At 44.3% G+C, this 17,115-nt stretch overlaps 1 protein-coding gene across 1 annotated transcript in view; it reads left to right on the top strand.

The window, feature by feature from the left end:
* Window positions 1-17,115, top strand: part of LOC134586527 (cytochrome P450 2K1-like) — an 81,619-nt gene that overhangs the window by 27,396 nt on the left and 37,108 nt on the right. The window contains exons 4-5 of the mRNA XM_063442087.1: window positions 748-908; window positions 8,391-8,567. Coding sequence (XP_063298157.1) covers window positions 748-908; window positions 8,391-8,567 — 338 coding nt within the window. The remainder of the gene's footprint in view (window positions 1-747; window positions 909-8,390; window positions 8,568-17,115) is intronic.

The raw sequence follows: 17,115 nt of genomic DNA, 5'->3' as shown, positions 1-17,115 counted from the left end.
TGTACAAGTATACACAAGAACATACACACTATACACAAGTACATACAATATACATATAAATACAACCAAATGCCCAAATATATGTACATGCACACCTACGCATACATCCACACACAAGCACCTACATATATACCAATGTGCCTACACATACATAGACCCATATATATATATATGTACACATGCACCTATTCACATATCCATACATGTATGCATGTATATATATACACAATATATACATACACACACACATACAAATACATACATATATACGCACACACATAAATACATGAACACATATACATATACACCAACACATATACATACATGCACATGAACTCATATACACAAATATAAAGGCACAGTCACATATCAGCATAGGTCTATACATAGTACTTTGTATATTGATAGAATAAACATATTGGAATGCATTTTAATGTAGATACATATGTAGAATGTAGATACATATGACAGAACAGTAAGATAATGTGGGGGAGTGTTCATGAAAAGTGTTGGTAGTGGGACAGGAAACCCAAATAAATATTTAGTCCTCTTGCTGTTAAGCAATTTGATCATTCTGGCTTCAAAAGATTTACTTCTTGGGTATTTTTAAAAACCCCTTTTAGTACTTTGATTGTTAGGCCTAATTCTGATCATGTTGCTATGGTGCCCAAAGTGTTCCTTCAAAATCTAAGCAGGACAATAAATTTGACTTACTAGTATTTTTTTTCCTTTTTTTTTTTTTTAAAGGAAAGTCAATTGATAACACTGTGACCATTATATCAGCTATTGCGAACATAATAGTGTCAATAATCCTTGGACACAGGATGGAATACGATGACAAAGCATTTCTGAAACTTATGAGTCTGACTGTTGAAAACATAAAGCTAGTAGGATCTCCGATGATTTCGGTAATATGCAACTAAAAACATTTACTTATATTGGATAAAATTGACTATTTGCCAAAACTCCTAGGTCTATTTAATAAAAAGCAACAAGTCAAAATGGGAAAACATCCCCTAGTCATGACTGTCTAATGATTGGTAGGTAGCAGGGCAGCAGAGACTAGTGTCCCTTACAGACTGCATATATACACTGATTATCCACTATATTAAAACCACTGACATGTGACATTAAAAATATTGATTATGCTTAAACTCCTTTCCTGTGTTAACCTCTACCACTTCAGCTGAAAGGCTATTCTATGCATCCACTACCCTCTCAGTAAAGTAATACTTCCAGATATTATTTTTAAACACTTGCCCCTCTAATTTAAGACTATGTCCTCTTGTTGTAGTAGGTTTTCTTCTTTTAAATATAGTCTCCTCCTTTACTGTGTTGATTCCCTTTATGTATTTAAATGTTTCTATCATATCCCCCCTGTCCCGTCTTTCCTCCAAGCTATACATGTTCCTTTAACCTTTCCTTGTAAGTTTTATCCTGCAATCCATGAACCAGTTTAGTAGCCCTTCCCTGAACTCTCTCTAAATTATCAATATCCTTCTGGAGATACGGTCTCCAGTACTGTGTACAATACTCCAAGGGAGGTTTCACCAGTGTTCTGTACAACGGCATGATCACTTCCCTCTTTCTACTGCTAATACCTGTCCCTATACAACCAAGGATTCTGCTAGCATTTCATGCTGCTCTATTACAGTGTTTGCCTACCTTTAACCCCTTAAGGACCAAACTTCAGGAATAAAAGGGAATCATGACATGTCACACATGTCATGTGTCCTTAAGGGGTTAAGTCATCAGAAATATTCACAACTAAATCTCAGTGCTGGATTTCAGGTGGAATCCTCCATTCATAGTAAGTTATTTTTGGGTCTTGAATACATGGTGACCCACTCTACTCTTAGCCAGGTTATTATTCCAGCTGGGTTCCTGATGACTGGTAGGGCATATGTGTTGATGGCTTAATTTTTTTGTTCTTGCCAATGAGTTGGCACTTCAGGACCTGTTTGACTCTTTGGTAATACTTGAATGTCGCTATCCTCCTTGCCTCTTGCTCAGGGTTGCCAAACATTTGTAGTACCTCCAGGTACTTGTAGCTGTTCTCTACATCTCCTATTTGGCCTTCTGATATTTGAACTCCTTCTGTCCTGATCATCTTTCCTCTTCCACCCACACCTATCTAGTGCAAACAACATTCTCATGTCCTTGCTGTATAACCTAGTTAGTAGACATGGACAATTTGTTTTGTTCCGAATGGCAATTCGGACATTCAGATACATCCAAATGTCCGAATAGCTAAATTGCCGAATTGCCAAAGTGCCGAGTAGCCAAAGTCCCGAAGCTCCGAAATTGCCAAATTTCCGAAATGTTGAAAGTTCCGAAGTGCCGAAGTGCCGAAGTTCTGCAGTTGCCAAAGTTCCGAAGCACAGTATTGCCTAACTACTAATATACTTACCCAGTGGAAGAATGAAGAATGTTACACTGTATACAAGTTTAAATAAAAAGTATACAAATATAGCCAGGATTCAACTGTAAGCATTTGCAACACTTACAACAATCAAGTAACACACATTCATATAAAATGTAAGTTACTTAGCCTGTCAATGGAATGACAGTAATGAATAAGTAGATAACTCCCTAATTCCCACGGGATTAGGGAGCTATCTACTAAAAGGCTGATCAACCTAAATTCATCTTTCAGCCAAATTTACTGATACTAAGTAAAGATTACTTAGTATTGGGACATTAAACATTGGTTCTTTGAACTCCTGAACAGTCGAAGTGGCCGCCATTCGACATTCGAACACGTGGTGGTGGCCATCTTGTTCGCATGGGCTAAAATCATGAATAGACTTCAGGGGGACTTAGCCGCGAATGCCCTGGAACTATTTTCAGCATGAAAACCTTGCGGTTCCCGGTTGGTTGTGCACCAGCTCAAGTTGAATTGGCTAATACAGCAGAGACCACTAAGATGGTTTTGGGGGGGGGGGGGAGATCAAGAAGGGACTAAGGGGGGGAGAGACCACTTAAGGAAAGATGGGGGGGGGCACTAAGGGAAAGATGGGGAGAGGGGAGGAGAGACCACAAAGAGAAATATAGGTGGATTGGAGAGACCAAGAACCAAGAGGTGGGAGAACTCTAAGGGACAGGGGGGAGGGAGAGCACTATGGGACAGGAGAGGCAGGGGCAATCACTGAGGGACAGGCAGGGAGGGGAGATCACTAAGGGATGGGAGAGCACTAAGGGATATGAGTGCACTAAGGGGCAGGAGGGGATGGGAGAGCACTAAGGGACAGGAAGGAAAGGGGACAACACTAAGACACTACCCACATACACCATGCGTCCTTACACATACACAGAAACACATGATGCATGCCTACACACACGCACAGAAACATACAATGCATCCCTACTCACATACAGACACACCAAAACATACAATGCATCCTACACTTACCCAGAAACACACCATGCATCCATTACACACACATAATGCATACCTCAGAAACACATTCACGATGCAGCCATTGCACACACTGCTTTTTTATATATATATATATATATATATATATATATATATATATATATATATATATATATATATATATATATATATATATATATATATATATAATATAAATATGTTTGGAAGTATTGTGTGTGTGTGTGTGTTGGGGTTCTGTGTGTATGTGTGAGGGGTGCAGGGGGTGTAGTGTGTATGTGAAGAGTGCAGTATGTGTGTGTGATGGATGCTGTGTTTGAGTGGTGCTGTGTGTGAGGGTGCTGTGCGTGAGGATGCTGTGCATGTGTGTGAGGGTGCTGTGTGTGATGTGTTTAAGGGTGCTGGGTGTGATGTGTTTAAGGGTGCTGGGTGTGTGATTTGTGTGTGAGGCTGCTGTGTTTAAGGGTGCAGTACATGTGATTTGTGTGTGAGGGTGCTGTGTGTGATTTGTGTGTGTGGGTGCTGAGTGTGATTTGTGTGTGTGGGTGATGAGTGTGATGTGTGTGAGAGTGCTGAGTGTGATGTGTGTGAGAGTGCTTAGTGTGAGAGTGCTGTGTATATATATATATATATATATATATATAAAATATAAATATGTTTGGAGGTATTGTGTGTGTGTGTGTTGGGGATCTGTGTGTATGTGTGAGGGGTGCAGTGGGTGTCTGTGAGGGGTGTAGTGTGTATGTGAAGGGTGCAGTATGTGTGTGTGATGGATGCTGTGTTTGAGTGGTGCTGTGTGTGAGGGTGCTGTGTATGTGTGTGAGGGTGCTGTGTGTGATGTGTTTAAGGGTGCTGGGTGTGTGATTTGTGTGTGAGGCTGCTGTGTTTAAGGGTGCAGTGTGTGTGATTTGAGTGTGAGGGTGCTGTGTGTGTGGGTGCTGAGTGTGATGTGTGTGTGGGTGCTGAGTGTGATGTGTGTGAGAGTGCTGAGTGTGAGAGTGCTGTGTGTGATGTGTGAGAGTGCTGTGTGTGAGAGTGCTGTGTGTGAGAGTGCTGTGTGTGAGAGTGCTGTGTGTGCTGAGTGCTGTGTGTGCTGAGTGCTGTGGGTGCTGAGTGTGATGTGTGTGAGAGTGATGTGTGTGATGTGTGAAAGTGCTGTGTGTGAAAGTGCGGTGTGTGATGTGTGTGCTGTGTGTGAGAGTGCTGTGTGTGAGAGTGCTGTATGTGATGTGTGTGCTGTGTGTGAGAGTGCTGTGTGTGAGAGTGCTGTGTGTGAGAGTGCGCTGTGTGTGATGTGTGTGCTGTGTGTGATGTGTGTGCTGTGTGTGAGAGTGCTGTGTGTGAGAGTGCTGCGTGTGAGAGTGCTGCGTGTGAGAGTGCTGCGTGTGAGAGTGCTGCGTGTGCTGTGTGTGAGAGTGCTGTGTGTGAGAGTGCTGTGTGTGATGTGTGTAAGAGTGCTGTGTGTGCATGTTAAAAGGGATTTTGTGTTGGGGTAGTAAAAAAAAAAAAAAATGAATAAGAAGGCATTATGTCCCCCCCTCCCTTCTTACCTTTACCCTGGGAGGGGGGGGGCCGGCATGGTGGTACCATGGAGAGGTGGGGGGGGGACCGGCAGTCGCACATCATGCCTGGTGGTCCAGTGGGTGAGTGAACTCTAGCCTGCGGGCTAGAGTTCACTCTCGCGAGATCCGGTCGTTGCCATGGCAACGATCCGGATCTCGCGAGAAGAACCCGGCGGAGCTGCAAGATAGAGCTCCGCCGGGTCCTCTCCCTCCCTCCCCAGCCGCAGGTCTATTAAAGTGGGCCGGTGAGGGAGATCTTTGATCTCCTCACCGGCCCTTCATGGCACACAGCGGGCCGGCGCTCGGATAGTGCCGGCCCTGCATAGACCGGCAGGGGAGATCCTGGGACCTCCCCTGCCGGCCTCGGCCCATGGCCACCGTGGCCCACCGGGCATTTGCCAGTCCGGGCCTGTCCCCTACACACATACACTCCACTCCCTGTGAGCGAACTCATGGGTGGGTCTTGTAGGCATAAGCCTTATCGGCGGGCCTTGTAGGCATACTCACGGTCAGGCCCTGGGGGCCCAGACCATGATCTGTGTAAGAAAATGGAGCTGCTTCCTGTTTTAACACCAGACCAGTGGAACCAGACTGCATCCTGTTCTCATCTGGTGGTAAGTAGGCAATCTAATATATTATTAGTCGCACTAATCTCTAATTTACCTCACATTAAATAGACACTATAGTCACCAGAACCACTACAGCTTAATGTAGTGGTTCTGGTGTATATAGCCTGTCCCTTAGGCTTTTTAATGTAAACACACTGCCTTTTCAGAGAAAAGACACTGTGTGCAGCACTGGCGTTGGCTCATGTACTCAATATCTCCAAAAATGCTCAAGAACTGCTGAACGCTTTTGGAGAAAGGCTCACTGTGCATCTGACTTTCTCCACTATAAATTTATGCTGCGCTCATACAGCTTGGCTCTTTCCTCTGCAAAAGTAAATTGCTTCAATACCCTCATAACCACACTCTCCCACGAACCCAAATGACTATTTCAAACATTTAACTCTCTTCTTCGCCCTATTGTTCCACCTCCACCTACTAACTTGACCGCTTCAGACTTTCACTGACAAGATCTCTACAATCAGGGAAGCGATCTCTCATCTTTATTCTTCCCCTTACAATACGTCCCCTAACCTCTGCTGTGTTAATTCGCACCCCTCTACAGTGGAAAAGGTTTCTGCTCTGCTCCAGTCCTCCAGCCCCACCACCTGCTCCCTAGATCCAATTCCCTCGCATCTCATTCGTACTCTGTCTACTTCTCTTTCTCTACCTCTCACTAACATTCTCAATCTCTGTCACTCCTCTGGCATATTTCCATTGCCCTTCAAACATGCAACTGTAACCCCATTTCTAAAGAAGTCCACCCTTGACACTAACTCCCCGTCCAACTACCATCCTATCTCGCTACTGCCTTTTGCGTCCAAGATCCTTAAAATAGTTGTGTATGCGAGATTGACTGACTTCTTCGAGTCCAACTCTCTGCTAGACCCGCTTCAATATGGATTCCGCGCTCGTCACTGTTGAAACAACTGTAACCAAAGTATCCAATGAGCTACTCTCTGCAAAATCTCGTGGTCACTACTCTATACCAATTCTCCTTGACCTTTCTGCGGCTTTTGACACTGTTGATCATCAACAGCTTCTTCTCATCCTGCGCAATATCGGTCTACAAGATATTGCTCTCCTGGTGCTCCTCCTACCTCTCTCAGCGCTCTTTCAGTGTTTCTTTCTCTGGCTCTGCTTCTTCTCCTCTACTCCTCTTTGTTGGTGTCTCCCAAGGTTCAGTCATTGTTCCCTACAGTTCCCTCTCTATACTGCCTCCCTTGGTAAACTCATTAGATCCTTTGGTTCCAATATCATTTTTATGCGGATGACACGCAAATCTATCTTTCCTCTCCTGATCTCTCCCCGTCCCTCTTGACTAGTGTCTCTGACTGCCTTCCTGCTATTTCTAACTGGATGGCTGCCTACTTCCTTAAACTTAACTTGACCAAAACTGAAATTCTGGTCTTTCCTCCCTCAAGAATTGATATTCCTGTGTCTGTCTCTCTCCAAGTCAACGGTGCTACCATCAGCTCCACCATGCAGGCTCGCTGCCTAGGTGCTCTCTTTGACTCTGACCTCTCCTTCATGCCTCATGTTCAGTCTATCGCCAAATCCTGCCGCTTCCATCTCAAAAACATTGCGCGCATCTGACCCTACTTAACACCAGATGCGACTAAGGTGCTGGTTCATTCCACTGTCCCTTCTCTCCTTGACAACTGTAATCCACTTAGTCGTCTTACGTGCTCCCAACTTGCACCACTACAGTCCATAATGAATGTGGCGGCGAGGCTCATCTTCCTGGTCGCCCGCATCTCCCACGCCTCACCCTTCTGTCAGTCCTTACGTTGACTTCCTGTAAGATACAGGGCTCAATTTAAAATTCTGGTTCTTGCTTTCAAATCTCTACATAACGTTGCTCCCACCTATCTATCCTCCCTAATACACAAGTGTGTCCCGTCTAGGTCCTTACTCTCTGCTGAAAACTTACGGCTTTCTTCGGTCCATACTCCCACCTCTGATACTCGCCTTCAAGACCTCGAGGGCTGCACCATTCCTGTAGAACTCACTTCCCTCCTCCGTTAGATGCTCACCCAGTCTCCACTCCTTAAGAAAAAATCATTAAAAACTCACTTCTTCATAGAAGTGTAAACTGTTAATAGCTCCCAACTGATTCCTCTCTTGCAACTGTCATTAGTCTAATACTATCCTTACCTTTTGTGTCACTTTACACCACTCCCTCAAGCATGACAGCTCATTGAGCAGGACCCACAACCCCTCTGTTGCTATGTGTCCAACATGTCTGGTTACAACTACATGTTTGTTCATCCACCCACTGTAAAGTGCTGCGGAATTTGTTGGCGCTATATAAATAATAATAATAATAATAATAATACTAATAATAATATGGCAGTTCATATGGGTGGGGCATTGTGATATCACATGATGGGCAGAGCAAATGGGGGGGGGCAGCAAATTGTTGTTTTGCCTAGGGCGGCAAAAATCCTTGCACCGGCCCTGTGCAGGTCTAATCAGAAAATACTGGAAAACACTTGGTTGAAGTTATTGCTGCCAAAGGAGGATCAACTGGCTATTAAATCCAAGTGTTCATTTATTTTTTCGAAAGCACTGTGAATGTTTAATGGGATGTGTTTAATAAAGACATGAAGGATTATATTTGTTTGTATGTTGTTAGCTTAAGCTCATTGGGTTTGTCTATACTTGTAATGTTAATGAAGAACTCACACACTTATATACTCGTGTACAGATATATCCATTAGAATTAGGACATTCCTAATAGTTTATTTTAAATAGTGTATTGAAATTCTGTAATACTAAATTACTAAAATATATTGCATTTAAATAGTTTTGTATCTATTTCAGCTATATAATTTATTTCCCAACTTTGTGGGATTATTTCCTGGAAGTCATAAAACAGTTCACAAAAATATAAAAGAACTAAATGATTTCATAACAGAAACATTTGTAACACATCTGAAGGAATTGGATGTGAATGACCAAAGGAGTTTCATAGATGCATTCCTTATACGTCAAAAAGAGGTATGTTGTACATTTTCATTAAACATTATATAATGCACATGAAATTCATACACTGCATCATTTTAAAGAGATCTATCTATTTGGTTATGATGACCAGATAATTAGAGTTCAAGCTTTAGGCCAAAACACTGTAATAGGTGCAATAACATTATTAATATAAAGACAAAACTCATAACTATAAACATGTTTCTCTTAGTTGTAATACAGTTTAAAGCTTGAAGGTAACAAAAGAAAATTCTATGAAACACAAAAACAAAACATGTTGGCACATATTTGCCATATGGGCAGGTGGAATTACCCTCCTAATACCTAACCAAATGTCAGGGTCTTACCTGAGTTGGGAGTCTGTAGCGCAGATATGTTGCTCACCCTTGCACATAGCCACAGGCCAAGGTGGTCAGGTAAGAATTCACCCGGCCTGTGGGTCTGTGCACGGGAGCTGTGCAGGATGCAGTACAAATACGCAGGACAGGCAAGGACTGAACCAGCAGGAATGTCGAGGGATAGCTGAGGTCAAAGGATGCCAGAGGTCAGGAACAACGAAGAGTAGCCGAAGTCAAGGGATGCCAGAGGACAGAATAAACGTAGTCAGAAGCCGGGGTCAATAATACGAAGCAGATGAAACAGGAACACTGGTACGAAACAGGATCACAGGATCAAAGACTTGACACTGAGCACAGGGCGAGGCTGGGTTTAAATACCCTGCTGATGACTGATCAGGATCAGGTGAAACACAGCCAAGTAGCAAGCAGGACCAGGACTGAGAAGTTCCCCGGTTCAAGTCCCCTGTTGAGAACTCCAGGAGCGACCACATCTGGCCGTCTGTCTAACTGGTGAGAACCGTGACAGTACCCCCCCCTTTAAAAACGACCTCCGGGCGTAAATAGGATCTCTGTCAGCATAGTACACCCCTCCAGGGTCACTATCTGAATCCATAGAGTCCCCATAGTCAAAGTCCCCTGTGTGGAATCCCTTAACAGCTTGGGATTTCCCAGCACCAGCTTCTGGTACGGCAGAAGAACTGTCCAGGTCTTTCAGGATCTGGGTACAGGTGGCAAGCACTTCCACAACTTCAGCAGGAGCAGTGTTCGTAGCTAACAATGCTTTTTCGAACATTTCAAGGTCTTCTGGATGGACGGTAGTGCCATTAGAAGCAATGGCACAATCCACAGGTATATCCTTTTCGGGCGGGCAGGAAGTAGTGATGGTATCACAGGAAGCAACTTCGGGAGTAGATGCAGGTGGCTCTGGAGCAGGGGATGTAGTTTTTCCCGTGGAAGCCAAGCATGGGCAAGAACAACGGCTTCTATTTAGCTTTTTAGGCTGGTATGCAGTGTACACAGGGCGAAGGAAAGTAGTACCCAGTCGGAGAGCAGGAGGTCTAGGTGGACAAATAGTACAAAGCGTGATGAAATGCCCCTTTTCTCCACAGTAGTAACATAGGCCATAGCTTCTCCTTCGGTCTCTTTCCTCAGGTGTCACTTTGTAGTGGACAAGTCCTAACTGCATAGGTTCCTCAGGGTCAAGTGGAACACAGGATACCTCTGGAGTTTTCCTGGGAACTGGATCATAAAGGGGCATCACTGGAGTGTAGTGTTGGTACTCGGTTCCTTGGTTACGAAGACTCCGCGTTTTTTTAGTACGTGGAGCTGGCTTGGGCATAGTGGTCTTGCATTGTGAGTCCACAGCAGTAATAAAGGATTCCCAGCTGACAAGGACAGGACTCTTCGCCTGCAACATTTGGTGAGCCCAAACTTTGATGCGTCCAGACAACAGGTTGATAGCCGCTCTGACCCTGATGAATTCTGTGGCATAAGTTCGAGGCTTTAAAGAAAACAACACCTTGCAATCCATCTTGAAGCACTGAAAGGATGTGCGACTACCATCAAAACGGTCGGGCATGATGACAAACGGTTCAGGATAAGCTGGTTCCGGGGCTGGGTGTACTGCGCCTTTAAGAAATTAAATTTCTTGCTGCAGCTCCGAAACAGTCTGGGCCAGGGTGGACACTTGCTGGGACGAGGGTGAGCACATCTCTGCGGACTCCATATTGGTCAAGTCTTTTGTCAGGGTCTTACCTGAGTTGGGAGTCTGTAGCGCAGATATGTTGCTCACCCTTGCAGATAGCCACAGGCCAAGGTGGTCAGGTAAGAATTCACCCAGCCTGTGGGTCTGTGCACGGGGGCTGTGCAGGATGCAGTACAAATACGCAGGACAGGCAAGGACTGAACCAGCAGGAATGTCGAGGGATAGCTGATAATAATAATACGAAGCAGATGAAACAGGAACACTGGTACGAAACAGGATCACAGGATCAAAGACTTGACACTGAGCACAGGGCGAGGCTGGGTTTAAATACCCTGCTGATGACTGATCAGGGTCAGGTGAAACACAGCCAAGTCAAGGGGCAGCCCCCAGAGTAGTAGCCATGCCAGGATGAACAGGACCAGAATCAGTAGTCACTGTATAAAGCTGCTGTGGCTCAGAGGCAGCAAGCAGGACCAGGACTGAGAAGTTCCCCGGTTCAAGTCCCCTGTTGAGAACTCCAGGTGCGACCACGTCTGGCCGTCTGTCTAACTGATGAGAACCGTGACACCAAATAAAACACTAACACTGATGTATGGGTCAAATATGTCCACAGCTTTTATTAATAATAATAACCATAATATAATTAACCAGAAGAACACAAGAAAATGGAAGGGCTGTGTCACAGGTGAACACTAATAGTACAATTTGGCACAAAAGTAGAAATAGATCTGATGCAAAAGTCTTACAAATAAAGTTTTTATAATCCAAAGATGAAAAAGTCAGTGCTTGATAGAATGTATTGTCCTCAATTCAACTTGACCGTAGATAATATGGAAGACAAAAGACAGGGATAGGGGATAGTGTAGCTTGTTGAGTACAGTCTTTTATATAAGGAAAAGGTAACGATGTGACTCTCACATTTGGAAGAGCTATAGCCAGCTCTAGCAGCATAGGAGTACAGCGGTATAATCCCCGCTTTAAAGGATAAACGGCAACTGTCAACCACATTCACACCAAGATGATATGAAAGACAGGGAACAGGGGCAGGTGATATTGCAGACTCTATAATTCAATCAGATAAAAGTATTAGATAACGATGGAACATACATTTACATTTAGAAGAGCTATAGCCAGCTCTAGCAGTATGGGCGTACAGCGGTATAATCCCCGTTTTAAGGGATATTCAGCAAATGTCCACCACGTCCGCACACTCAGGAAAGAATAAAAAAGGCAACTGATAGTGCTCTCAATAAAATAGAGTAATCTCTAATAAAATTAAGTAAAATTATACTTACAAGGATAGAGAAGGCTGACTGCTCTATGAACACAGCGTTGGTGGTATTATCCCCATCTTGGGATTACTTGAAGTATAAAACTTAAAATTACCAGGGAAAGTGCATATAACAAAGGAGATTGGCACAAAAAGGTGACCAAAAAACTTTTGATAAAACAAAATACACAATAGTAAATGCCAATAACGCGTTTCACCTTTACAGGCTTTATCAAATGGAGTAAAAACTATCAACCTGGCTTTAGGAGTTTATATAGGGATAAAAATTGGTGCCAAAATTAGCATTATTCATTCGAAATTCAACATATTTAAAAACATTTTAAAAGTACATAAAAGGTATTAAATTGTATTCTGTAGCGGTACTTACCTTATCCGGGGGCCGGACGCGGTCCTCTCTTCAAGCCGCGCGCGGTCCTGCGGCTGCACGAGCCGCGCGCGGCTCGTCCGACTGTTCAGACAGGAAGGCGGGCAGTGACCGCGAGAAGCGGTCACGTGTCCCGCCTGCAGCTAAGAGCGCGCCGCGAATCTCGGGCGCGCTCTTAAAGAGACAGTGGGAGCCTAAATTGCAAAAAGGCTCCCATTGGCTCCTGTCATGCCAATCACCCCATACACTTACCTGTTGGGGGAGTGGAAGTGACAGGAGCCAATCACATTAGTTTGAAGGCTACTTATACTTACCCTTTTCCCTTAGTTCGTTGCCCTATCGTGGTTTCTGCTACAGTTCCCTTTAGTGCTTGTTGTGTTCAGTTGTGTTTCTCCGTATTTGACCTTGGCTTTGTATTCTGACTTCGTTTTCGCTTTATCCTATTCTGTACTGTTTGCCGGCTTGCTGATTCCTGTGTACCAGTCCCCGGCTAGTTTTCGTTTACGCTGTCTCTTTGTGCCCTTGACCTCGGATCGTTCCTGACTCTGTTTTATCCTATTACGTCGAGTCCGGCCACTCTAAGGTCCGGTAGACGTATCTCTCCTCTGTACTGTCTTCTGTTAGGCTGGATCCTGCGTGTAGGGGTATATACTCGTTACATTACGATAGGGCCATGGACCCCGCAGATTTAGCTCAACAGATGGCGACCCATGAGGCTAGATTTGTAGAGCAGGATCACCGTATGGATCAAATAGCTCAGGCTCTCCAGACGCTCTTAGCTAGAACCATTCCAGCAACCGCACCTAACCCTCCTGCACCCCTGCTTCCTGAAGCATCGACTATGCCTAACGCTACAGCACATTTAACGCCTCCTCCTAGGTATGGAGGGGATTCTAAGACATGCAGAGGGTTCATTAACCAAATAGAGTTTCATTTTGAAATGTATCCACGTTCATTTCCCACAGAGAGGTCTAAAGTTGGGTTCTTTATGCACCAACTTACCGACAAAGCACTTGAATGGGCAAACCCTATTTGGGAGGCTAATGGACCTATGGTGCATAACTTTCACAGTTTCCTAACAGCTTTTCGCAGAACTTTTGATACTATGAAAAGGTCTAAGAATGCCGCTAGAGCATTAATGAGGGTTAAACAGGGTTCTAGGTCTGTGGCTGATTACGCTATACAGTTTCGTACCCTTGCCTCACAGGTCGATTGGACCAATAATGGGTTAACTACGGCCTTCATGGAAGGTTTATCAGACTCTATATTGGATGAGGTAGCAGCTAAGAAGCTTCCTATTGCCTTAGAGGACCTTATTGACTACCTCATCGATATAGATAATAGGATTCGTGACAGGCTCTATACTAAGAACAGGAATAGACGTTTTGTTACACCTATTCAACCCAGAGTTAATATACCGGAGGGTGTTAAAGTATCTGAAGAGGAACCTATGCAATTAGGGGTTGCCAAACTCTCAGATACTGAGAAATTACATAGGAGAAGGGAGGGACTCTGCCTATATTGTGGTAAGAGAGACCATATGGTAAAGGAGTGTCCTCTGCTCCCGGAAAACTCTCGCACCTAAGACCTTATAGGGGACTGGCCTTGGGTGTGATTTCTAAGTCTCCTACATTGCCTCCTAACCGACTGCTTCTCCCTGTTTCTTTACATATGGGAGAGAGTTGTATAGTTGAAAACATAGACGCCCTGGTTGATTCTGGGGCAGCCGAGAACTTTATAGACTCTGGTTTTGTAAAGAGAAACAATATTCCCATCAGAGAGAAGGAGATACCCTTGGCCGTTGAGGCCATAGATGGTAGACCATTGATATCTCCTGTTGTTACTCACGAGACTGCACCGCTACACATGTACACAGGGGTTCTACACTATGAAACCATTCGGTTCCAGGTCATCACCTCTCCCTCTTCACAGTTGGTGTTAGGGTATCCATGGTTACGTGCCCACAATCCCATTTTTGACTGGGAGACAGGGCAGATAAAATCATGGAGTGAAGCCTGCCATGAGTCATGTACTATTGAAGTCACGCCTGTGAATTCTATTAACGTTCCTACTGTTCCTCCTTTATCTACGACAATACCCTCTCAGTATTTAACTTTAAAGACTGTCTTTGATAAAAGAGAGGCTGACAAATTACCGCCTCACAGACCCTACGATTGTGCTATTGATTTGTTGCCTGGTACTATACCTCCTAAGGGCAGGGTGTACCCCCTATCGGTTCAAGAAAACCGTGTCATGGAGGAGTACATTAAAGAGTCATTAGACAAGGGATTTATTAGAAGATCCTCTTCTCCGGCTGGAGCGGGGTTCTTCTTTGTATCAAAGAAAGAAGGTGATTTAAGACCTTGCATTGATTATAGAGGTCTTAACAAGATCACCATCAAAAATGCTTACCCTATACCTCTAATAACAGAATTGTTTGACAGGCTCAAACATGCTACGGTATTCACCAAATTAGATCTTAGAGGAGCATACAATTTGATACGTATTAAAAAGGACCACGAATGGAAGACAGCCTTTAACACTCGGTCAGGTCATTATGAGTATACCGTCATGCCATTTGGGCTTTGCAATGCCCCAGCAGTGTTCCAAGAATTTATTAATGATGTCTTAAGGGACTTTATTCACTCCTTTGTTATTGTGTACTTGGATGACATTTTAATATATTCTACTGACATTCACGCTCATCACAGACATGTTACAACAGTTCTGAAGACCCTTCTTGCTAATGGTCTTTATTGCAAATTAGAAAAATGTCTATTCGACCAGTCCGAGGTCCAGTTTTTAGGGTATTTGATTTCCGCCGAGGGTTTTCGGATGGATCCCCAGAAGCTCGCTGCAGTCATAGAATGGCCTCTGCCGCAAGGTCTGAAAGCCATCCAGCGTTTTCTGGGTTTCTCTAATTATTATAGACGTTTTATCAAAGGTTTTTCGTCTATAGTAGCGCCTATTACTCGTATGACTAAAAAGGATGGCAATACACGTGTCTGGTCTACTGAGGCACTTCAGGCTTTTGACTTTCTTAAAACTACGTTCGCCTCTGCCCCTATTTTACAGCATCCTGTCCCCTCATTGCCATATATACTTGAGGTTGATGCTTCCGATATAGGGGTAGGTGCTGTCTTATCCCAAAGAGAGTCTCCTGGCAAGCCATTGCATCCTTGTGGCTTCTTTTCTAAACAAATGTCCAAGGCAGAGAGGAATTATGATGTGGGTAATCGCGAACTCCTTGCTATCATTTTAGCACTCAAAGAATGGAGACATTTGCTAGAAGGAACTAAGGATCCTATTCTCATATTTACAGATCATAAGAACCTATCCTACCTTAGCGAAGCTAAAAGATTGTCTTCAAGGCAGGCTAGGTGGTCACTGTTCTTGTCTCATTTTAATTATATAATCACCTATAGGCCAGGTGACCGGAACACCAAAGCGGACGCTCTGTCCAGACAATTCGAGACTATTGACAAACAGGAGATTGATGTCACTCCTGTCATTCCCCCAGACAGGATAATAGCAACTACTATATTGTCTATTTCCTCGTCCCTCTTGCAGGCCATACAAGCGAAACAAGGCATGGCACCCAGCGAGAGGCCTAATGATAAATTGTTCGTTGACATTCCCGAGAGACGGGATATTCTGTCACTTTATCACGATACTAAGACTGCTGGACATCCTGGTATTTCCAAAACAGTGTCAGCCGTTTCTCGGTATTTCTGGTGGGATACCTTACGTAAGGATGTTACTGACTATATAAGTGCTTGTACTACTTGTGCATGTATGAAAACCTCTCGTAGAGTTCCTTGTGGGCTGTTGCATCCATTGCCCGTTCCCGAGAGACCTTGGTCTAATCTATCAATGGATTTTATTGTTGAATTACCCCCTTCGAATGGTAACACAGTCATCCTAATGATAGTAGATCGGTTTTCCAAAATGGCTCACTTTGTGTCTCTTCGCAAGTTGCCCACTTCCAAGGAATTGGCTCTTATCTTCGCTAGAGAAGTGTTTCGATTACATGGTATTCCCTTATCTATTGTATCCGATAGGGGTAGCCAATTTATTTCCAGGTTCTGGAAAGCCTTTTGTTCGGAGATGGGTATTTCCCTCTCATTTTCTTCCGCTTACCATCCCCAGTCTAATGGAGCTGCTGAACGTGCCAACCAGTCTCTTGAGCAGTACCTCCGTTGTTTTGTGTCTCACCATCAGGACAATTGGTCTGACCTGCTTCCTTGGGCTGAATTTGCTCGGAATAATGCCACTCATGATTCTTCCGGCAAAAGCCCTTTTTACGTTGTCTATGGCCAGCATCCCGTTGTTCTTCCGGCTGCATTCTCCTCTCAGGGCATGCCAGTTCTGGATGAGCATTTGGCTGGTTTGCGTAATACTTGGGAGCAGGTTCAGCGTTCTTTGGTGGACTCTGCTGCCCGCCAGAAGGCTCAGGCTGACAAGCATCACAGAGCGGCTCCTTCCTATGTTGTGGGGGACAGGGTTTTGCTTTCCACACGGAATATTCGCCTCCGGGTGCCTTCTATGAAATTGGCTCCCCGCTTCATTGGTCCTTATCGCATTATACATAAGGTTAATCCCGTTTCTTATGCCTTGGGTCTGCCTAAGAATCTGCGTATACCCAATGTATTTCACACCTCTTTGTTGAAGCCTTACGTACGCAACCGCTATACCCGGCATACTCCCCCTCCCCCTCCTGTCTCTGTGGAGGGTCATGAGGAGTTCGAAGTATCTGCTGTTATTGACTCTCGTTTTCTTAGGGGTCGGCTTCAGTACTTGGTACATTGGAAGGGTTATGGGCCTGAGGAGCGCAGTTGGATTTCTGCGGATGCTGTTCATGCTCC

This window comes from Pelobates fuscus, chromosome 2 (assembly GCF_036172605.1).
Source record: "Pelobates fuscus isolate aPelFus1 chromosome 2, aPelFus1.pri, whole genome shotgun sequence".
Taxonomy (NCBI): domain Eukaryota; kingdom Metazoa; phylum Chordata; class Amphibia; order Anura; family Pelobatidae; genus Pelobates; species Pelobates fuscus.
Note: the sequence above shows the minus strand (reverse complement) of the source record. Positions and strands in the feature narration are given on the sequence as shown.